The 23,053-nt window shown below is 41.1% G+C and overlaps 2 protein-coding genes across 2 annotated transcripts in view; one reads left to right on the top strand and one right to left on the bottom strand.

Annotated features, from left to right (window-relative positions):
- Positions 1-698, bottom strand: part of IPO11 (importin 11) — a 417,607-nt gene extending 416,909 nt beyond the window's left edge. The window contains exon 1 of the mRNA XM_063454060.1: positions 608-698. The gene's annotated coding sequence lies outside the window, so the exon portion shown is untranslated. The remainder of the gene's footprint in view (positions 1-607) is intronic.
- DIMT1 (DIM1 rRNA methyltransferase and ribosome maturation factor) lies at positions 696-19,358 on the top strand. The gene is made up of 12 exons (XM_063454059.1): positions 696-994; positions 4,366-4,439; positions 5,092-5,178; positions 6,666-6,727; positions 7,417-7,510; positions 7,690-7,739; positions 8,503-8,626; positions 9,432-9,524; positions 15,811-15,875; positions 16,864-16,927; positions 17,541-17,647; positions 19,210-19,358. The coding sequence occupies exons 1-12, from the start codon at positions 937-939 to the stop codon at positions 19,250-19,252; spliced, it is 921 nt and encodes a 306-aa protein (XP_063310129.1). The 5' UTR covers positions 696-936; the 3' UTR covers positions 19,253-19,358.
- Positions 19,359-23,053: the final 3,695 nt, after the last annotated feature.

Below are 23,053 nucleotides of genomic sequence, written 5' to 3'. Positions count from 1 at the left end.
CCACAGTCTGACAGCACTGGGTATTAATCCCACAGTCTGACAGCACTGGGTATTAATCTCACAGAGTGACAGCACTGGGTATTAATCCCACAGAGTGACAGCACTGGGTATTAATCCCACAGAGTGACAGCACTGGGTATTAATCCCACAGAGTGACAGCACTGGGTATTAATCCCACAGAGTGACAGCACTGGGTATTAATCCCACAGAGTGACAGCACTGGGTATTAATCCCACAGAGTGACAGCACTGGGTATTAATCCCACAGAGTGACAGCACTGGGTATTAATCCCACAGAGTGACAGCACTGGGTATTAATCCCACAGAGTGACAGCCCTGGGTGGGTATTAACCCCACAGAGTGACAGCACTGGGTATTAATCCCACAGAGTGACAGCCCTGGGTATTAACCCCACAGAGTGATAGCAGTCAGGTACACAGTGTGAACTCTTGGATAGAGAAAGTCCTCACTCAGTGCAATTGTCCATTTTGAACCCCAGTGTTGGCTGAGCTGCTCTGTTCATGGAGAGGATGCTGGAGCTGAACACTGGTACCCCGGTACCCCCTCCTGCAATCAAGGCAGCAGTGATAGCCACGGTGTGCACTTACCTCCTCGCTGGCAGCAGAGCCCACGAGAGAGCAGCGAGAGGATGAACTATCGCGAGAGTTAAAACATGAGCCTTTCACACACAGTATTGCGAGCTCCTACTCACACTCTCACTCACAGCTCCCTCACCAACACGGAAATAGGCCTCTATACTCCGGGCCGCGGTGACCCACCAAGCCGGCGGCAGCCCTGGAATCGCTAAGCAGAGAGGAGACTACAACTCCCGGCACGCTCTGCTCGCTGTATGTGACGTCAGTAGTCCGCGCCGCTCAGTCGGGCTGCACGTTGTTTCCAGGAGAGTTCGGGGAGCCTTGCATTTGATCGTTTCAAGATGCCGAAAGTCAAAGCGGAGAAGAAAACCCGGAAACACCAGGAAATCAGGAGCCAGGGTATGTTTATTAATACTCATTACTTAACTATCACCCATACCTGGGTATCACTGCAATACAAATGGACACCAAATGCTGCAAGACCCAATGGAGGTATTTACAAATAAGCCATAAAAAGAACATTGCTGGCCAGGGATGGTTAACATGTGGACATCCAGCCCTTATGGTTTGTATGTATGTATGTATGTAGGTATGTGTATACACACACACAGGCCCAAAAGTAGGTATACATTCTTCCAGTACTGCTTTAGAATTCACTCTCTTTGTTCTTCATTAAAAAAAAACAGTGAAGAAATGTACTTTTATCTGCCCTCAACTGTTCTATGCAACAGCCAAACTGATATTTAAAGGAATTCTATAGTGCCAGGAAAACAAACCCGCTTTCCTGGCACTATAGGCTCCTGCAGTGCCCCTCTCCTTCGCGCCCGCCCTCACACGATGCTGAAAGTGTTAAAACTTAACCCCTCGGCACTGGGTCAAGCTGCGCCCAGGCTCCTCCCCCGTTGTCTGCCGGTGGGGGAGACCTAATGCGCATGTGCGGCAATTGTTGTTCTCGCATTAGGATTTCTCCATGGGAAAGCATTATTCAATGCTTTTCTTATGGGGAAAAATCTGACGCTGGAAATCCTCATGCAGAATGTGATGCCATCCATCTAAATGACATCAAGAACCTCCCATGGCACAGATTAAACATTATCCCAGATCTAGACTGTGCTGTTGAATTCTTTCAGTCTGAACTCCTACAAATTTGGAATTTGCATGCCCTGTTGCATAAGGTGAGGGTAAAAGGAGCACATATGAACTGGATCAAAGCTGACCTCATCCAAATGTACCAGTTTCGCAATTCTTTGTGGTCAAAGTTTAAGCGTACTGGCTCTATGAATGATCACTGTGCATATAGACAATGGCGAAATATATGCACAAAATTGGCCAAGGCCCAATATTTCTATAAAAATCTGAACAATAACATCTCAAACCCTAGAAACTTTTGGAAATTCAAAAATAAACTACAAACTCCCCCAATCCACTCCCAACCCTCCACTGTCAAAGTGGGTAACCAAACCCTGCAACTTCCCTTAGATGTAGCAAATGCCTTTAGCAATTATTTTGTCAGATGCTCTACTGCCCTGATTGCCAAGCTAATAAATGACACGCATCCTGAAACTACAAATGTGGATCAGGTCACACTAAATTTGCAAAGGCCCAATATAGACAAGTTTATTTTTAGACCTGTACCTGTTAGTGTCATTAAAAAACATCTTAATAATCTAAAAATGAAAAACCAGTCCGGACCTGATCAAATCCCAGCAATGCTGTTGAAGCTCATTGCGCCGCGGCAATTGCTAAACCTGTCGCAACTCTAATTAACGAATCCTTGGTGTCTGGATACATACTCAAACTTTGGAAGACTGCAAGACTAGTGCCTATCCATAAAAGTGGTGACACTACTTTGGTTTCTAACTATCGCCCAATATCATTGCTCCCGGTATTGTCAAAAATCGTAGAAAAATGTGTCCATACGCAACTATGTGAGTACTACCAACAATTAAACTATCTGACCCCTGATCAATCGGGCTTTCGCCACAATCAATCCACTATAACTGGCCTCTTAAAAGTGTGCAATGACATCCAAACTGGCATGGAACAAGGTGCCCTAACTGGAGCTATTTTCCTTGATTTTGCTAAGGCATTTGACACAGTAGACCACGACATTCTACTGCTCAAACTCAAAAACTCAGGTATTGGTGATCGTCGCTAACCTGGTTTCGATCGTATGTATCGGATCGCTCGCAATATGTGTCCATTTCTGACCGACTCCCTCTCCCAGTCACGTGTGGTGTTCCCCAAGGTTCCATTCTCGGCCCCCTACTATTTACATTATTTATAAATGATCTGCCTAATGTCTGCAAATCCTCAAATGTACACATGTACGCAGATGACACAGTAATCTATGCGAGCAAATCCGATCTACTGCAACTTGAGGCTGTGCTCCAAGACCAGTTTACAGAGGTAGAAAAGTAGATCGCAAAAAACAAACTCTTCCTGAACACTGACATACTGTCACAATGATCTTTGGAACAGTACCTAAATTACACTAATTACACAATTCCCACCTATCCATCAAAACAAATTCAAACGGCACACTGACCGCAGTCCACTCTTTCAAATACTTGGGTATGATGTTAGACCCCAATCTATCTTTTGGTCTGCACATAGAAAAGCTTGCATCTAAACTTTATCCAAAACTAGGTGCCCTGTACAGAAACAAATCCTGCCTAAGCCCTACAGTAAAGGAAAAGATTGTACAGCAAATGCTGATGCCAATCATTGATTATGGGGATGTAGTATATGCATCTGCATCGCAATCCCACATTAATGAACTCAATACATTGTATAACTTTTTCTGCCGATTTGTGCTACAATGTAATTACAGGACCCACCATTGTGACATGCTAAAAGAACTAAACTGGCTGTCGCTGGAATCCAGACGCACCCTTCATCTTTCCAGCCTTGTGTTTAAGAGCTTTTCTGGGAAGCTCCCACCCTACCTGAGCAGAAAGCTCTCCTCGGCTGTTCCCACCTCCTATAACCTCCGATCCAGTACCAGCACTTTATATAGTCTACCTCAATACAAAAAGAAAGCGGCCCGATCCTCCTTCTCCTACAGAGCGCCGCAATTGTGAAACGACCTCCCGCACAATTTAAAATCTTCCCTAAGCCTAAAGTCCTTTAAGAGATCCCTCTCTACATCCCTCAAAACAGAATGCACCTGTCATAGCTGATTATATATTTCCTACCTGTTCTATGTTACATTTTGTATATATTGTGTATTAATATTGTTTTTGTGTTTTATTGTACCATAATGTATCAAAGCAATATTTTGTGGACCCAGGACATACTTGAAAACGAGAGAAATCTCAATGTATCTTTCCTGGTAAAATATTTTATAAATAAATAAATAAAATAATAAAGGCAATAGTTGCTATTTGTATCTGCTGCCATCATTCAAAACTTATGATTGTATCCCAGGAAATGAGTTTAGGAGATAGATTTGCTCGTTTCTGTCTCCCCAGCATCTATCTTTATATATATATATATATATTTGTTGTAAATCTTTCCATATTTGCATCTTTACCAAGAACCTTCCTGTATGTTTTATATCTATACTCCATTTGCCTGTGGAAATTAATTTGATGATCCCTATATTACAATGTGTCTCATACTATAGCAAGTTTATGGCAAAGGGGTTTGACTTCAGCAACATGTGCAGCAAATACAAAGTGGATAACATGAGCTTCAAATAAGCAGCGAGTTTGTAATGTGTGACACTTTAATCTTCCCATAACAACTTTTTAACCGTTTGTTTTTAGGGGTTATGTTCAACACTGGAATTGGTCAGCATATTTTGAAGAACCCCCTGATTGTGAACAGCATTATTGATAAGGTGCGTAAAATATTTTGAATTTTGGGATCAGTATCTATCAGTGCAAAGATCAGTGCAAAGATTTCACAACTCTTTACTGAGTCACATTTAGTATTTCGCATTGTTCTTAATGCTATTGTAAAAGTCTCAATTAACTGAGTAAGATTTCATATACTGTCAATCGTGACATAGCATATTATTTTGTTAATAATTTTTTTATTTTTCTTAAATCTGCGTAAAATTTGATACTTTGGTATTACTGCAAAATTAGTATAAATAAAGAATATAGTAAATAGTTTTGTAGTCAAATATTTTGCCTTTTTAGAACACCGTTGTAAATTATTTTAAATTGGATTGTTGGCCACAGCAGGTTCAACTTGTGGTCTTGAGTCCTATTAAATTATAATATTACAAAATGTTTAGCCACTTTACAAAACTAACTGTGAAAAGGATTTAGTTGAACTTCAATAGGATTTACTTATTGATATTAAGGTTTCACCAGTTACATCTTAATGTTTAACTTGGACACAATACAACTTTTACATAATTCTGACTTTTTTTACCCATGATCTAATAAAGCAGAAAACTCTTATATAGTTATGTGCGCTTCACATTTTGCTGCTAATAAGTCACAGGATTTATAATTAATATTTCTCTCTCATTTAAATTACAGGCTGCAATTAGGCCTACAGATGTTGTTCTTGAAGTGGGTCCTGGAACTGGTAACATGACAGTCAAACTCTTAGAAAAGGCAAAGAAGGTAATTATCTTAAAGGGACACTATAGTCACCTGAACAACTTTAGCTTAATGAAGCAGTTTTGGTGTATAGAACATGTCCCTGCAGCCTCACTGCTCAATCCTCTGCCATTTAGGAGTTAAATCCCTTTGTTTATGAACCATAGTCACACCTCGATGCATGTGACTTGCACAGCCTTCCATAAACACTTCCTGTAAAGAGAGCCCTTTCTTTATTGCACGTTCTGTTTAATTAAGATTTTCTTATCCCCTGCTATGATAATATCTTGCTAGACCCTGCAAGAGCCTTCTATATGTGATTAAAGTTCAATTTAGAGATTGAGATACAATTATTTAAGGTAAATTACATCTGTTTGAAAGTGAAACCATTTTTTTTTTTCATGCAGACTCTGTCAATCATAGCCAGGGGAGGTGTGGCTAGGGCTGCATAAACAGAAACAAAGTGATTTAACTCCTAAATGACAGTGAATTGAGCAGTGAAATTGCAGGGGAATGATCTATACACTAAAACTGCTTTATTTAGCTAAAGTAATTTAGGTGACTATAGTGTTCCTTTCCCACTCACTGACATACACACAATCACTGACATACACGCACAATGACAGGCATACACAATCACACACATTCACTCAGACACACAGGCGCCCTCACAGACGCAATCACTCAGAAACAAACACATATTCACTGACACACACACACACACTCTCACTCTCACTCACACTCACTGACAGACAGCCACACAGTGACGGACACACTGACAGACATACACACACACAATCACTCACATACACACACTGACAGTCCCCCCTCCCCAAACATTAACGAATTACTTTTTCTTTTTTAGTTTAAATCCACCCAGCCTCCCTACCTTTGGGAGTGCTGGGTGGATTTTTTTTTACCTGGGCTCCTGGGGTCCCTTCTGACAGGAAGGGAGGCAGGCGGGCAGCTAACTAATAATCCATGCGGGCGGCGCTGGCGAGGGAGCACTGATTAGTGAGCTGTCTCTGCTCAGCTCCCTCGCGCGCCGCAGAGTGATGCCGGGAGCCGGGATATGACGTCATTTGCCTGGGCATTTGGGGGCGGCGTTTTTTGCTGCCCCCTGGAAAGTGCCACCCAAGGCAAATGCCTTGTTTGCCTTATGGCAAATACGTCCCTGATTATACCTCTGCAGGCATAGCCTAAAGGGTAGTCTAATGTCTCTCCTTTCACGCGTTGACTTCTATGACATCAAGAGGGAGCATGGAAAATCAGCACTGGGAGCTTGCTTAGGGCTTGGAGCTTATTTTAAACCCATTTTTGTAGCAATCGTCATGGGGGGACCTAAATACTAATGCCGAAAAGGGTATTATAATTTTTTAAATTATAAGAGTTGGGGGTAACCCCTTTAAAGTTTCTTGCTAATATACAGCTGCTCAATTTGCAAAGGACCTACCGCTCCAAATTAAATAACATTAGGGTTTACCCTTCTTTTTTTCCCCTCTCTCCCATAGGTGGTAGCTTGTGAACTTGATACACGACTTGTTGCTGAGCTTCAGAAACGAGTCCAAGGCTCGTAAGTATGAATATTCTTAGAACAAAGCAAAATGGATTCACCTTTGTCACTTATCATGAATTAGGTTTCATACATTTTACGTTTACTGTTTCTGTACGGAGTTTTAGAAAAGGTAACACTATATTAGAAGTTTTTCTTTTTTTATGAAAAGGTAAAAGTCCTGTGTAATTGTCAGTGAAATAAATATACTAGTTCAACAACAAAACTATACATAATATATATTTTTTTTATGTCTTATCTTCATTAAATAATATTGGAAACCCATGTACAAAAAATTGAGTAAAATGCACATTGTGTGCAGGGAAGGTCATCGCTGTGTATTAACAAATGTTAACGCTGTAATACCGGCAACACTCTAAGTATAAGCTATACTTCTCGTCTTTCTGAGTATTTTATAAACGGTACATGGTTTGCTTTCCTGATGTTCCTAAACCTTAAGGGCCAACTATGGCTAGGGCAATCTGTTCTTTAAAGATTTGAAAATGTAAGGATCCACTGAATAAATGACTGCTTGGCTGTGTGAAGCCACCAAATCTGAACCAACAATGTCTTTAGGAACCAGATTGTGATAATGGCAATGTCTCTAACTTTTGTCCATGAAGAGGCTAGTATTTAAATAAAAGTTAAACTCTATGCTGTACTTTGAATGAATGATAACTTGGAAACACGTTTCTGCTTTTTATTTGTAGAGCAGCTGCAAACAAGCTCCAGGTCATGGTTGGGGATGTTTTGAAGACTGATCTGCCTTTCTTTGACCTCTGTGTGGCGAACTTGCCTTACCAGGTATTTCCTTATTACCTTCATACACGTATTGCCATTATTATTGTCTGCACAGATTTATTATTAAAATGTTTTTTTATGGGAAATGGGTTACATTTACTGACTGTTTTTAATCCTTTTCATTTTGTGTCATAAATGCCAAATAATGTTAACAATAAAAGTTATACGTTCTCTTTCCATAGATTTCATCCCCTTTTGTTTTCAAGCTACTTCTTCACAGGCCCTTTTTCAGGTACATTATTTAAATCAGTATTTTTCTCCTATGTAAGCAGGTTTAGCTTACCTCGGTAAATCAGAACTCACCACCACTTGACCACTTAGATTCTTACTGCCTATCTCAGCATCTCTGAAACCAACCTTGCCTGGTCCCTTGGATCAAACTTGCTCTTATCTTTCTTTGTATTCAATCCCATCCTGTTGCCCTTGCTGGTAAAACATTGTTTGATCACTCCTAAGATGGTAAAAAAAAAAAATCTCTCTAATTTCCTCTTGTCTGAACTTTTTTCTTTCTCATATCAACTACAATATGTACAAATTTCTGCTTCAGTCTCCTCCTTCTCACTAATCACCCCTCGGTTTCTGCTTCATATTGCAGTAACCTCTAGTGCCACCCCACCAAGAATATGTCAAAGTAAAAAAAAACAAAAAACTTCATTATATGTCTGTTTCCCAGGTCCATCCCTCTATTATTTGATGCTCTCTCCAACCAACAAAAAAAGTGTATTTAAATAAAGATTTTGTTTGGTTGATCGCTTAATACAAATGCCCCCTACCAGTCCATGATTTAGGGATTACCCTGTTATGTCTAAAGTGTTTGTTTTTTGTTCTTTTCTAAAAACACCTTAGACACAACTGGGTAATCCCTAAATCCTGGACTGTTAGGGGCTACATGAGGATTGGGTTGGGAACCACTGGCTTAATACATTTTAATTTGCTTGAAGCTCTGACCGTTAAATTGTAGCTCGTGTTAATTGTCTCTGTTTCTCAAATGGTAGATGTGCAGTACTCATGTTTCAGCGAGAGTTTGCAATGCGTCTAGTGGCCAAACCAGGAGATAAGCTGTACTGCAGACTGTCTATCAACACCCAACTCTTGGCTCGTGTGGATCACCTGATGAAAGTAAGAACATCTAAAATAAGGCTTATTGCATGATTCAGAAGATTTTCTTCTATTTAAAGTTTGCATTACAGTTTTAATTAGAGCAGCTGTGATTCAAAGAAACCAAGTTATAACAAACATGTATTTCTAACTCTATAGTTTTAATCTGACTAGACTAGTGTTTGTTTTTTTAATTTACCTTTCAGCCCTTACTGTGGTGGTCTCCGTAGGGAACAATGCCTTTTTGGCTGAGACCATCATCATCATTACTGCACCAATCAGATGGTCTCTATGAGACCATCTGATTGAAATGGCCAATTTTCACTTCGCTAGTTAGGCGGAAGCACCTTAAGTTGCTGTCAGTGACAGCAGGATTCAAACAACAAGAACATGGCACCATTCATTGAGATTGAGGGGCTAGGGTGCATATAGTGTCCTTTTAACCCCTTAAGGACACATGACGTGTGTGACACGTCATGATTCCCTTTTATTCCAGAAGTTTGGTCCTTAAGGGGTTAAGAAGTCACACTGCCAACTGCACAAAAAAGTTCATTAGAAGTCATAGTAGCCAAATAGTTGGAAGTCTTGATCCAGTTGAAAAATGAATGAATGAGAATTACTTGTGCACTAAATGAAATACATTTGCAGTGTATCCACAGGAATGGTTAATTACCAAGTGTGTAAACATTGTATGATCTACACACTGGGAGGCTGGGTATCTATATGTCTGTTAAAACACATGGTCTTCTGTTTTGTGTATGTTTTCATTAAATAATGCAGGATGTGTGCTCTGTGTTGAGTGTATTTCTATTGTGTTTCGTGACAGGTTGGAAAGAATAACTTCAGACCTCCTCCAAAAGTGGAATCCAGTGTTGTCCGCATAGAACCGAAAAATCCTCCACCACCAATTAATTTTCAGGTAAGCTTTTAGAAGAGCTGCGTTTTATGGGTACCTTAGTATATCGGTATCCTTTCAGAATACCTTCTTCAACTTTTCTTGATAAATAATGATAATTTTCATTTATAATCTTGATGTTGAATCTCATGATTCTTTTTATGGATGCTCTTCATTGCATTTTCTGCACCATACAACAGTAGAGTCTCACATGAATCATTTCATACTCGCACCAATTGTAGCTGGACAAGAAAAAGGACAATTCTAAACCTGCTTCCATATCCAGATCTTTTATGTTTCATCAGCAATATAGTTATTGTATTCCTACAGCTAACTAACGAAATATTTTTGTACAAGTAGTGCACTCCGTATTGGGGCTTATTTACTAAATACCAGATTGTGGTGAATGAAAATCTGAAATTCAGAAATTAGCTAAAATTCTTCAGCCTAGATATATTCACAGATTGAGTATTTTAGTATAAACTTTTTAATTTAGTTTTCAGTTTACTGCAATTTTTTGTCTATCTTGATGTTCTGGTGTTTTTTTGGGCCTAACTGTCACAGATATCATGTACAATGTAAAAAAAAAAAAAAAAAAAGAAGAAGAAGAAGTTTTAGTAGGTGCAGACCATAGCAAACAGATTCATTTATTTATTATTTTGTTATTTTGACCAACGATTTATTGACCTTTTCCAGAATGTCTTACTAAAGTTCTTTATTTATTGCCTTACCTCTGGTGTTTGGTGTTCTTCTGTGTAAGTGTATGGTAACGTCTAACGTTTTCTCATTAGATAAATATATAATCAATTCTCGGTGCACCTGCCCAATTTATAGCCATTTCTCATTCTCAAAATAATTGCATGTATCAGAGCTATCCATATGGATAATGGAGGCCTAACACATAAAATTATTTTATACCTATTTTCCTGCTAGCAAAACCGATATGGCATGTCTAAAATAATTAAGGACCCTTTCAATACAGTGCCCTCCAGCATGGTTGTAAAAATGTATTTATCTATTTTACCATACACGCAGGCACAAAAGATAAAGTGTTGGCAGATACACTCAACTTTATGGATATTGTAAATAATTGATACCTTGTTTTGCCCGTCATTAGCAGGGACTTAACTCTATTTACACATAAGAACAGCTTTCTCCTAAAACAATAATTACCTTCATTACTTTCATGTAAACAGCAGATTGTCTGTGTCTTAGTGATTAAAATACATCCGATAGATGACAATGAGAATGCCTGCATTCGAAAAATTGTTAATAGCCTCTTTTTTCCTTTCAGATTAGAGGCAGTGCTTACACCATAGGGATATCCAATCTGGAGGGAAAAACAGGCAGGCAAATCTCCAAACATTTTAACCCCTCCCCTAATTACCTCCTTTCCAATAAGTAGCAGCTCCTCCTGATCATCCCCAGTTCTTTGCCTGCCTTCGGCAGGGGAGGTTATGCAGGAAGGTTCTCCAGGAAGCAGGTGAGAAGGGCTGAGGCTCGGGAGGCTCTGCTTCCTTGATGTTCGGGTAAGTAGCGTTTAACACGCCGGACGGCGTGGTCCCTCAGAATTTATTCCGTCTTTTGCCGTGCCAGGTGCCGGTCTGACGAAGGACGCAGGCGTGCGTCGGCTGGGAGGTCCTGTCGGTGGAACGCACACACAGGTTGCGTTGCGTTCCACCAGGGAGTCGCAGAGCGCTATGCACATGCGCAATGCGAACCTGGATTCAGGCGCCAAATTTGAACTGGGCGTTTTTGTTTGGTTACAGGACTTAAAAGGAGCGTCCCCAGCAGCAACCTCTGTTTGCCAGGTGCTCTCAGAACGGTTTGCAATGTGTGTTTCTCACCTGCCCTCCAACACACTCTCGGGCCATTTAAGGTAAGACTGATTAAGTTTTTATTTAAATGGTTCTAGCCTGAATCTTTAGGGAAAATTTTTTTTGTTATTTTCCCTTGTTTGTTTTCTGTTCCCAGTATATAATCCTGAAAAATTGGATAAAGTTGCTGAGAAGGGGAAATGTACATCTAGCCAAGCATTTAATGTGCTCTGTGTGTGGCCATCTTATGCCAGATGGTTGTAAAAAGAAAACTTTGCTCTGTGTGTTCAAAGAAGCTTCAGAGGAAGCACAAAGAACAGTAATGTCCACTTTATCAGCTGGTTGCAACAAAGTATGCAGCAAACAGTTGTGGATATGTGGTCAGCAGCATTACATGCTAACAAAAAGCCTAAGATCTTGGGAAGCCGATTCTAGTTTGGAACTAGTGGTTCTGAGTATGGCGATAATTCAGCAGTGCCTCATCAAATGAGGAATCTGCATTCCCAGTAGAATCCATTTGGGGAATTGATTAAAGATGTGCAGTTGCATTTGAACTTGAAGAAACAGGGTAAAAGTCCTATAGGTTTCTTTTTCACCCACAGATTGGGGTATTGATTTAAGAGAATGGAAAATTCCCAGGTCACATGCTGTTTATTGGCTAGACAGTTTTTATTTCTCTCTTTCCATAGAAGCGGTACAAGACTGTATGCTGGATACTGTCCCTGTAGTGGGCGTTCCTATTGCTCAAATAGGTAAGAAAACTACATTACCAATTGGAGTTTCAAGCGGCCTCAAGGAGGTCATGGTTGAACGCAGGGACTCCTCCTTAAAGATGTTGTTCATCTCTTCGGCAGCTCAAGCTAAAGCTTTGATTACGGGGTAATCCGTTGCCGAGACCCATATTTCTTTGGTTGGAAGAACTAGAAAAGGAAGACCCGTTAAAGCTATTATAAAATATCAGTATGGCATCTGATTTTTAGTGGATGCCTCTGCAGAAAGCCTGAAATTATCGGCCAAGAATAGGTATTTCTACAGTCGCCAGAAGAGCACTTTGGCTTAGAAATTGGTCAGCAGATGCGACTCCTGATAATTCACTGTGTGAACTATCTTTTGAACCTGGAAGACTTTTCGGTTCAAAGCTGGATGAGTTGTTGAAACAGGTGAAGGAAGGAAGGAATGCTTTACCAGTATCAGATGGGAAGCAGTTAGAAGCCGTAACGCAGAGACACTTCCCTCATTAGAAGTTCCTCTCTTAGAAACTATTTCAAAGGTCAACAGAAAGAGCCTTTGATTACTGGAAGAAGTTCCTCTAAAGGAAGACATCAAGGCACCTATTCAAGACTTTTCTTGGTGCCAAAACCAGATGGTTCGTTCGGACCTATCCTAGACCTGAAGGCCGTAAAAAAGCGGATTATCATAAAGAAATTCCTCAGGGAAACAGTAAAGTCGGCTGCTCTGCTTATGCACCCATAAAATTGGTTTGCTTCCCTGGATTTGAAAGATGCCTATCTTCATGTACCCATAGCAGCATCCAGCAAAAGTTTTCTACGGATGCGGTGTGCTGCCAATTGGTAACCTTACATTACCAATTCAGAGCACTACCTTTCGGCCTGGCATCAGCGCCCAGAGTATTCACATAGCTTCGAGTAGTAGTTCTGGCTTTCTAAGAAGTATGGGCATCGCTGTCATTCCATATGTGGACGTCTGGCTGTTGTTTGCAGAGTCCCAAGTTCAACTACAGTTAGACCTGGGGACAGCCATCAATTCGCTGGAAAAGCATGGCTGGCTAATAGATTTCAACATATCGGAACTAGTGCCAGTTCAAAGGATCCAGTTCTTGGGTCTATTTTTGGATTCTATCGCGATGAAGTTATTCCTGCCAGAGGGGAAGATACTAAAAGATCAAGCGGTTAATCCGGAATCTCTGAGGAAAAAGTATGTTTTCAATCAGAGATGCCAGGTGCTTGCTGGGTCTATCCCGGCAGTCGCTTGGGCAATAGCCAGAATGAGACCTCTACAAAGTTACATGCTGCAGGTCTGGTATCGACAGGAACTCGGCCTAGATAGGCTGATGAGGTTTAACGATCTAATGTTGAAAAGTCTGCAGTGTGGACATTTTCTCGATTCCTCCACGGGGGTCTGTCTTTCCGGATGAAGTCCTTTACTATCATATCAACAGACGCCTCTGCGCTGGGCTGGGGGGCCCATCTGGAAGACGTATAGAAGTAGGGGTCCTGGCAAGAGAAGGATATGAGAAGTTCCTCGAACTTCAGGGAATTAAAGGCCGTATGGATGGCACTCTTGGCGTTTCAGTTTCTCATCAAAGTTCAACATATTCGAATTCGTTCAGACAATCGAACGACAGTGGCATATTTGAACATACAGGGAGGTACGAGATCAACAAGATTAGAAAGCCTTTGTTCAACTATCATGCTGTGGGCAGAAGTGCACCTGATGTCAATCTCTGCAGTTCACATTTTAGGAAAGTTCAATGTGGTGGCAGATGCCCTGAGCAGGCATCATTTGAAACAAGCAGTTTTGGTCCCTGTCATGCAGAACTTTCAAGTTCAGCACAGTCCGCTTCGGTGTTCCGGAGTTAGACCTGATGGCACCCGGAGTGAACAGGAAGACAAGACGTTTTGCATCCCTAACTCCAGCAGACAGGCCGGATTTCATAGATGCCCTGTCATTACCATGGAAGTTCAACCTGGCATATAGCTTCCCGCCAGTAGTGATTATTCCCAGAATACTTCAAAAAAGTAAGGCTGGGAAATGTAAGTATTATCCTAATCCGTCCAGGGTGGCCAAGAGGTAGTTGGTTCTCGGTTCTCCTGAACTTTCCGGGGGCCACCTTTTGGAAGCTTCCTCTTTCAGGAGTAATTCTAGAGGACGCCATGGTGTCTCTTCCGGACCTTCGGAGATTCCGATTGACGGCCTGGTTTCTGGACTCCAGATTTAGAGTGTAAAGGTCTGGATCCTGAAGTTATAAAAATTTTTTTTTTTGTTGGCATTTACTTCAAGGTTCTACGTTAGGATTTGGAAGTTTCAGCGATGTTGTAGGTTTGAAGTCAAACCTGTTTCCGCGTCCATCCGGAAGATTCTATGCTTCCTTCAGATGAGATTGGCAAAGGTCTTAAACCTGCTTCATTTAGTTTACATGTTTATGCTTTCGGTTTCTTCTCCCTCAGATGTTTCACCTCGAATTTTCTAATTTCAAGGTTCTTCAGAGCTCTGACACGTTTGGTGCCCTTTGTTGGGGAAACCTGTCCTCCCTGGGATCTGAAGTTGGTCCTTTCCGCGCTTTGAGTACCGCCTGTTGAACCATTGGAAGAAGTTCCCTGAAGATGTTTTCTTTGGATACCGTTTTCCTTTGATGGCTATTCGTCAGCTAAAAGAGTATGTGAGCTCCGAGCGCTTCGGGAGTTTTTTCCCTTTTTGGTTTTCATCAGGACAAGGAAGTTCTGAAGCTCGATCCTTCAGGTATCACTAAAGTTTTTCTGTTGCCAATGTCAACCGAGAAGTGGTTTTGCCGACCTTGTGTCGGTATCCGTCTAATGCCTTGGTATGTAAATTTCTCTGCTTAGACGTAACGATAGGTCTTTGGCAATATCTAAAGCTACGGAATCCTTCCGTTAGGATATCGGTATGTTTGTCTGGTTCATAGGCACACAGAAAGGTATGTTGGTTTCGCAGAGTTCTCTGGCTAGATGACTGAAGGATTGTATTCTGTTATCTTATTCTAAGAGTGACTCGGAATTTGCAGGCCCTATAAGGGAACATTCTGCTAGAGCTGTTTCACCGTCAGGGGCTCTGCGTGCAGCTACTTCTCCGTCTCGAATTTGTTCAGCTGCTAATCGGTCCTCTCTCCATATGTTCTCAGGACACTACAAGTGGGACATACTGGCCTCGGAGTATGCAGCTTTTGGGCGCAGGGTGCTTCAAGCAGTAGTGAACTGAAACCCGCCCTCAGGATCTGCTTTATTATATCCCTATGGTGTAAGCACTGCCTCTAATCTGAAAGGAAAAACATAAATTTTACTTACCGAAAATTTCTTTTTCCTTAAGATTAGAGGCAGTGCTACAATTCCCGCCCCTTTTTCTAATAAACTAAGTAATTTTGCAGCTATTTGGCTTATGTATTGTCTGGGGATGATCAGGAGGAGCTGCTACTTATTGGAAAGGAGGTAATTAGGGGAGGGGTTAAAATGTTTGGAGATTTGCCTGCCTGTTTTTCCCTCCAGATTGGATATCCCATTGGTGTAAGCACTGCCTCTAATCTTAAGGAAAAAGAAATTTTCGGTAAGTAAAATTTATGTTATTTCATCGCATCAGTGAGAAACACTGTAATAAGTATTTTAGCTCTTTAGCTTGTGTTGGTCACCCAGTGATGGCTGAGCATCATGGGAAAAATCGACCTTCATATTTAAAGTAGGACTGAACTATAAGAATACATTTCTCTGTTGAATCGCTGATTGTATAAAATATTATTTCAGGAATGGGACGGTCTGGTCCGAATAGCTTTTGTCAGGAAAAACAAAACCCTCTCCGCAGCATTCAAGTAAGTCTACACCTGATATTCCCATTATAATTTCAGCCATTTTCCTTTTCTTATTCTGTACACCCTTCCACTTTTAAAAGAAAATGTGTAGCCTATTGCATACACATTGGTAAGTATGCAATAGACTCTCCAGGTTTGTAGTGGCGGGTAACTTTTGGTGACAACATATAAACAGTTGTTGGCTGTAATAAACTACAGATTTGTAAGTAAGCTTGTAGAGCGCATGTCTTCCATTGTAATTAGCCAGGCATCACATGTACATCACAGCCATACAAACAGTTGTAGATCTCGCTCCTGATTAATAATGATGGGAGTTGCACTTCCAAGTACCATAAACAGCAACTGCTGGACTCCGTACAGTGCCGGAGCCGCCTGCAATCGAACAAATCAAATGAAATTCCTGGTTATCAAAGTTTAGTTTTAAGTGCTTCTGAGAGAGGGAGAAAGTGTAGCACTTGGTTGTTAGGCTGGGGGTGTTATTTTTCTGTACAAACTTTGCTTACGTAGAAAAAAAAATGACAACAAGACCAACACATAAATTATGAGCCAATTTAATTTTTATAATATTTTAATTCCACTTTTTTATTTTAATATTTGTATTAAAATAGGGGGAAAACATATTATCCTCAGTCAGTCAGTCTTCATCCAGGCCGAGCTTGTGTGTGTGTGTGTGTGTGTGTGTTCGTGTACTTGGAATGTTTCTGTGTGTTGCATTCCATAGCAACTGGAACAGCAGTCAGTCCCTGGCTTTTACATCTTGTGGAGCACTTTTTGTTTTACTCATGTAATATTAAAAAATGCATAACATTGAAGAATATACTAGGAGAAAATAATGTTACCTCTGGTCTCTTGGTTTATTATGTGAAAAATAAATGTATAATAAAATATGGCATTTCAGTGCAACTTATAAAATGAAATCTCTGTGGTTTTGGCGTGATATTCCAGCTGGTACTTCCATTTATTCATATATTCATTCATTCATTTTTAGATCCAGTGCCGTCCAAGAGCTTCTTGAAAAGAACTACAGAATACACTGCTCAGTACACAACATTGTAAGTAGATTAAATGAACTAACATTTATAGAGCGAGTAATGCTCATACATAGCTGGTTTTATCCCCGTGGGATAGTTAATATATGTCAGTATGTATTGTGATTCGCCCAGCATGCTTTTTTACGGCAGCAAGAAGCTCTGCCTTTTAAAGCTGGTGTTGAGAGCTGAGCATAAATCACTTGTTCAAAAATATACAGGTCTATCCAGTGAGGAAATCTAAAATGTAGCGGATAAGAAAATAAATGTACGTGTATTCCCCGTATACATGTCACATAGACCAATGGAAACTTGTAGCCAGGGACATAGTTATAAGAAACATTAATATAACCTATCCAGTTTCTGTAAAGTGCAGTGTTCATGGGATTGTTTGCTATAGTGGTTAACAGTGTCTGGGGTGTACTGCCAGAACGCGTCGTGGATTAACACTGTTTAGTGTAAATTAAATTTAAGGCCAATGAATTGATGACCAAACGGGAGGATATTTGCAATCCAGATGTGTGTATTGTTCCTTATTTGTAGTTAAAATATGCAGAATCCCTGTTTTTTACTTGTGTAATATATAATTCAAGTGCATTATCTCTTTCTTTTTCTGTTTCTTGTTCTATTAATGCAGGCAATTCCTGAAAACTTCAGCATTTCTGAGAAAATTGAAAAAGTTCTTCAAGAAACTGGATTTAGTGAAAAACGTGCCCGAACTATGGATATAGATGATTTTATTAGGTAATTTTAATTTACTAGCATGGATGTTTTCTGTACTCTATATGTGTAATGGATCTGTGTTCCATGCCCTCATTCATGTGTTCTATTAAAACATTTTGCTAAACTGTACCTGACCAAACCTGCAGCTCCCTTGTTGGAATGCTGGGGTGCGATCACACCAGTGAATTGCTCGTTTTCGGCACTGCCATAACTGAGGGGTCTATTTATTAAATCTGCTCTGACAGAAGTACAATTCATTGTGCTTCAACACATTCGGCTAGCATTATACTAGTCACGTACAGCCAAAAAAAATAATGAAATAAGAGCTTATTAATTGACATAAGAAGGAAAAGGGAGCAAGTGATATGGGGAAGGTGTGAGGGTTAGTTAGACCTGAGAAGGTGTAAATTAATGTATACACGTTCTTACTAAGGGTTCCTCATGGCACAAGTACCTCTGGACTGAGGGGTTAATGCTGGAATAAGTCTGATCAACTGCAACCTTTGTACACAAATCCCCAAGTTATGTGTATTGTTTACAACAACTGCGAAATATTACGGGTGTCTTGTGGGAGATAAAAAAAAAAATATTTGTGTTCTGATTTTTAGTTTTATGTTTCTCTTTCCTTTAATGTAGTCCAAAACATCTGGAGGGCTGAAGGTCCTCACCCCTGCTTTAAAGGAACACTATAGGGTCAGGAACACAAACATGTATTCCTGCCCCTATAGTTTTAAAACCACCATTTAGGTGGCTTGCCCCCTTAGAAAGGGTTAAAACTTACTTTATTTCCAGCTCTCCATGGGTCTGCAGGAGTTGGCCCACTCCGACCCCCCTCTTTGTCTGACATTATCAGAGTTGATGATCTCAACCAATCCAATGCTTTCCCACAAGAGAAAGCAATGGATTTACTGAGATCGTCAAGGAGGCAAGGCCAAATGCCGCTCTGGCCAATCAGAATCTCCTCATAGAGATGCATCATTATTATTGGTATTTATATAGAGCCAGCTTATTCCGCAGCGCTTTAAATTAATCCACGCAGAGCGTGAAGACGCATCTAAGGAGTGGCCAGTAGAGGTGTGACTAGGCTTCTATGAAAAGACAGTGTTTACTGCAAAAAGCCTGCAGAGACTCACTATACCCCCAGAACTATTACATTAAGCTGTAATTGTTCTGGTGACTACAGTGTCCCTTTAAGCAACGGAGTATTCACATATTTTAGAGAATTCAGTGCAGCTTTCAAAATGTTACTTGGATAGCAGAGTTGGAAAAATTCTGAATTGCTCCTGTTGTTACAGCTTAACTATTTTAACCTCAGATCTGCAATTTTTATTCATTAAACTTCACAGTTTAGTGAACCAACCTGTGAGGTGTGATTTGTAGCCAACGCCAAAATGAATTTCAAATTTTAGGTCGAAATGAAAAATTGATTTGGAGAATGTTTCCTTCTCATTTATTATGGCCTAGACGATTAGATCCACTTTGAATTCCTAGGAATGAATTGTCAATCTTTGGGAATGTATTGAATGTTATTGTAAAGCATTCAAATGTAAAATAATATTTTACTTTTTTGTTTTTGCTTTTAGCCTTCTCCATGGATTTAATGCTGAAGGAATTCATTTTTCTTAATAATCATCTCAACAATTCATTATCCTTTTCGCTGGAAACCGGATCCGTTGAACCATGCATCAATTTTAAAGTACTTTAACAGATATGAACCAATCACCTTCGCTTGACATTAAATAAAATATGACATAAATATGACATAAAAAAATATGTGTAACTGAATTATATGTAATAAAACAATAAAATTATCTTTATTTAAAAACGTGTATGTTTACAACTATTTTGTGTTTGGTAAATTGATGCCTGTCTTGTTAACCTAATTTAAGATTTTTTATTTTATTTATATAGGTCCAGATGATGGCATTATTCTCTGGTACTTAAAATCCTAACCGTATAGGTCTGCATTATAACAGAGAATGCTTTCTGTCCTGCGGTTTCTCATCCCCCTAATTGGTGACTTTCTGGAGAAGCTGTGTTGAGAGCAGCAAGTTCTGTCAAAATCATTAGGTGCTTGTGATAAAAGTCCTGCAAGCTGCAGTTGTTATGGTGCTTAGTTACCCTTTAATTGTCCTTCAAATCATAGCACAGATGTCCAAAAGGTAGACCATAGCCTGCTATAAAACTAAAGTTCCTATGATGCTTACTGATAAAGCACAATGGGGTGTTCTACACCTGTCTGTATTATACAATTTGGTCTCTCCTGAGCATCCATATTGGTAGCACTGAGCTTTTATTTGATTGTAGAAATGTGACGGGTTTGTCTGGAGGGAATTCAGTGTAGAGGAGGTAAGAAAGCTCTCATCACTATTTCATTCGTTAAGAGCATACATCCCTGATGGGCCTCCTTGAAAAACAGGAGTTCTACTGTGGAGCTGCCTCAGCTTGCATTCATTACCACATGTGCAAGGCGCAGTATGGGTCCAGCCCCACTGCTGCTTGCAAATTGTGCTGGCAAGTTCAAGTTATTGGCGCCGGTGAGCTTTTGTGAGCATATTATTTTCGAATTGTCATTTTGCCACATACACTGATACAATTGTTACAGGAAGAAGTTACGATACTAAACAAGCCCAGACACGAAAGAAGTGATTTTAAACTATTTCTTGCTGCAAAATAATTTCATTTTAGATTGTTGCTACTACACCTAAATTTGCACTTGCTTATATTTGGAGGGAGAGGCTATTCCTTAGATTAATAACTATTCCAGGAGTATGACATTACTGCAAGATATTAAAGGGAAACTATAATGCCTGGGGGAAAAAAAAATAAGTGTTTTCCTGGCACTATAGCTCCCTATAGTGCTTCCATCCCTTGAGCGGCATTACTGCCACTTACCTATTATCGCTCTGCCCTGGTTCATACTCAGCCTCCACCCCTGCCCCCGCCAACATCAACTGGGAGGGGAGACCGAATGTGCATGCGTGGCAAGCGCTGCGTTCGCATTAGGACTTTTCCCCATAGGAAAGCCTTGCATTAGCATTGGGTGACGCTGGATGTTCTCATGTATACCGTGTGCAGAGGCGTAACTAGAAACCACGGGGCCCCGATGCGTCTAACCCCTCTCCACACATGCAGAGACACATACACTAACACACACATTCAAAATCTTTTAGTCACCCTCCTCTTTCCTACCTTTTAGGTGCAGGAGGGTGACTTTTACTGGGGTCAAGTTGCTCAGACTGATTGTAGTCAGAGTTCCCACTCTTACTCTTCCCTTGCGGCACAGTGAATGCTGGGAGGAAGTGACTGGGGCTGTCACTTCCTCAAAGCGTCTGGCATCATCAAAGGGGGCCCTGTCGCGCTGTTAAAACAACGCCGCGCCCCCTGGAAATTAATTACCATCAGGTTGCCCTAACAGCATGGGCCCCTGACTGCGCGGGCCGGGGTCGAGTTACATAGCTGGCGGACACCCCGGTCCCAGGGGTACCGGGCCCACTGGAGTGACAGGCCTGGTCGCAGCTGCAACCGAGGTAGGTCCGCCATTGAGTGTGAGGATATCCAGCGCCAGGCGACCAAAAGTTGCCTAGCTACACGGTAGACTTAAAGGGATCAAAACAAAACCATTTTCCTGGCACTATAGGCTCCTGGAGTATCCCTCTCCCACGTGGCTAAAGGGGTTAAAACCCCTTCAGCCACTTACCTGAATCCAGTGCCGATGTCCCTTGGCGTTGGGTCAGGTTCCGCCGGCTCGTGGGGGGGAGACCTAATGCGCATGCGCAGCAATGGCCGTGCGCGCATTAGACTTACCCATAGGAAAGCATTTTTAAATGCTTTCCTATGGGTAAAAATCTGACGCTTGAGGTCAGTTTGATTCCGGAAGCCCTCTAGTGGCTAGACAGCCACTGAGGGCAGACTTAGAGCTGCAATGTAAAAAGAGTGATGGTGGCCTTACTGCCCCCAAAGCAGGCCAAGAATGTTACTCAATGGCATTTTCCAAATCCCTAAATCACGGCAGGCCCTGGATGCAGCACCCAAAGACCTGGTGGTGCAATTTCAACACCATAGAGATAAAGCAGCCGTTCAAGCAGCCTTGAAGGGGACTTCTCCCTACACCTTTTGAAAAGGTATCGTTATCCTTCTATGCAGATCAGATTATCCTTCAATGGGACACACTACAATGGCAAAAAACTCTACGCCCCATCACCACTCTAGTCAGAGACCGTGGCATGCTATACCATTGGCACTTCTCACAGATACTGGTGATCCTGTCTCTCACAACAGTGAGTTAAATATAAAGAATAAAAAAAAAAGGGATGCAGAGTACAGACAAAGCTAGTCTCATCACAGATTGACGTCACAGGAATAAAATATTTATATTATATATATATATATATATATTTTTTTTTTTTTTCCTGGAGAGATTAGAGGCAATACAATACCACAGGGATATCCACTGAACAGGACACACAGGCTGTATAAATGTAACTTAAACAAAAATGTACATTGGGGCGTGGTCGACCTGCCAATGCAAATAGCCACCTAATTCGAAGCTCCGTCCAACTACCAGGATTCCCACTACTTGTATACCGCCACACAGCAGATTATAGGAAAGAACTCACAGGCTATAAGCTTATTTCAGCCCCAGGAGTCCTGATCCTCAGAGATAACACTTTTCCTGGGAGAATTTGTTCACCATGGAGGACTTTGCCACACAGATACTATTTGAGACCTGCCATTACCCAGCAGCCTCTGCGTCTGAGCCGTCTTTACCATGCCAGGACGCGGAATACTCCCTCACAGCCTGTGGACTGGGTGAGTCTGGTTAAGGCTTACCCACTAAAGACAACCTAAAAGGTGAATGCAAGTGCGGACTGAGAGGGTATCCTTGCTTGAGGTAGACCACAACATGATGACAACTCAGCCCACGACCTCTAACACCTTGGAGTGTCAAACCACCCAGCTCCAGCACATGGCTCTGCACCTAGAGGACCTAGACATTAGGGATTGCTGCCAGAACAGGAGACCCAGCTACAACTTTAAACCCTACATCTTTAATGATCTCCTACACCAGGACAGAAATTAATCAAATTGGATTTGTGAGATCACACAGGGCACTGTGTGTCTGATAAGCCTACAGGGCACCCCCCACCCTCAGAGATGTCATCTGCTACCTGACAAATTATGGCCTCAAAGAAGAGATCTTACGAGTGTCTAGAGACACACAAAAAGCAATGTTTGACCAACATCACCTACAGCCCTTTCCAGACCAGTCTCCCACTACTGATATCACAGTCCTTAAATGAATACTAAAGTGCAAAAACACGCTCACCTAAATGCGTTAGAGTACCCCACATGTTTAGATTCATGCACACTTGCTAATTCATGGATTGTTTCATCACATGTAGGCCAGAGAGAGTTTAACACACA

Source organism: Pelobates fuscus, chromosome 5 (genome assembly GCF_036172605.1).
Source record: "Pelobates fuscus isolate aPelFus1 chromosome 5, aPelFus1.pri, whole genome shotgun sequence".
NCBI classification, from domain to species: Eukaryota; Metazoa; Chordata; class Amphibia; order Anura; family Pelobatidae; genus Pelobates; species Pelobates fuscus.
The sequence above is the reverse complement of the archived record's forward strand: the minus strand, read 5'-3'. Positions and strand labels throughout refer to the sequence as shown.

Excerpts from the sequence above, each read along its gene's own strand:
- DIMT1 (XM_063454059.1), top strand. The coding sequence starts at position 937 with ATGCCGAAAGTCAAAGCGGAGAAGAAAACCCGGAAACACCAGGAAATC. Across the intron at positions 6,728-7,416 it reads CAGAAACGAGTCCAAGGCTC|AGCAGCTGCAAACAAGCTCC; the intron begins GTAAGTATGAAT and ends TTTTATTTGTAG. Across the intron at positions 16,928-17,540 it reads ACTGCTCAGTACACAACATT|GCAATTCCTGAAAACTTCAG; the intron begins GTAAGTAGATTA and ends CTATTAATGCAG.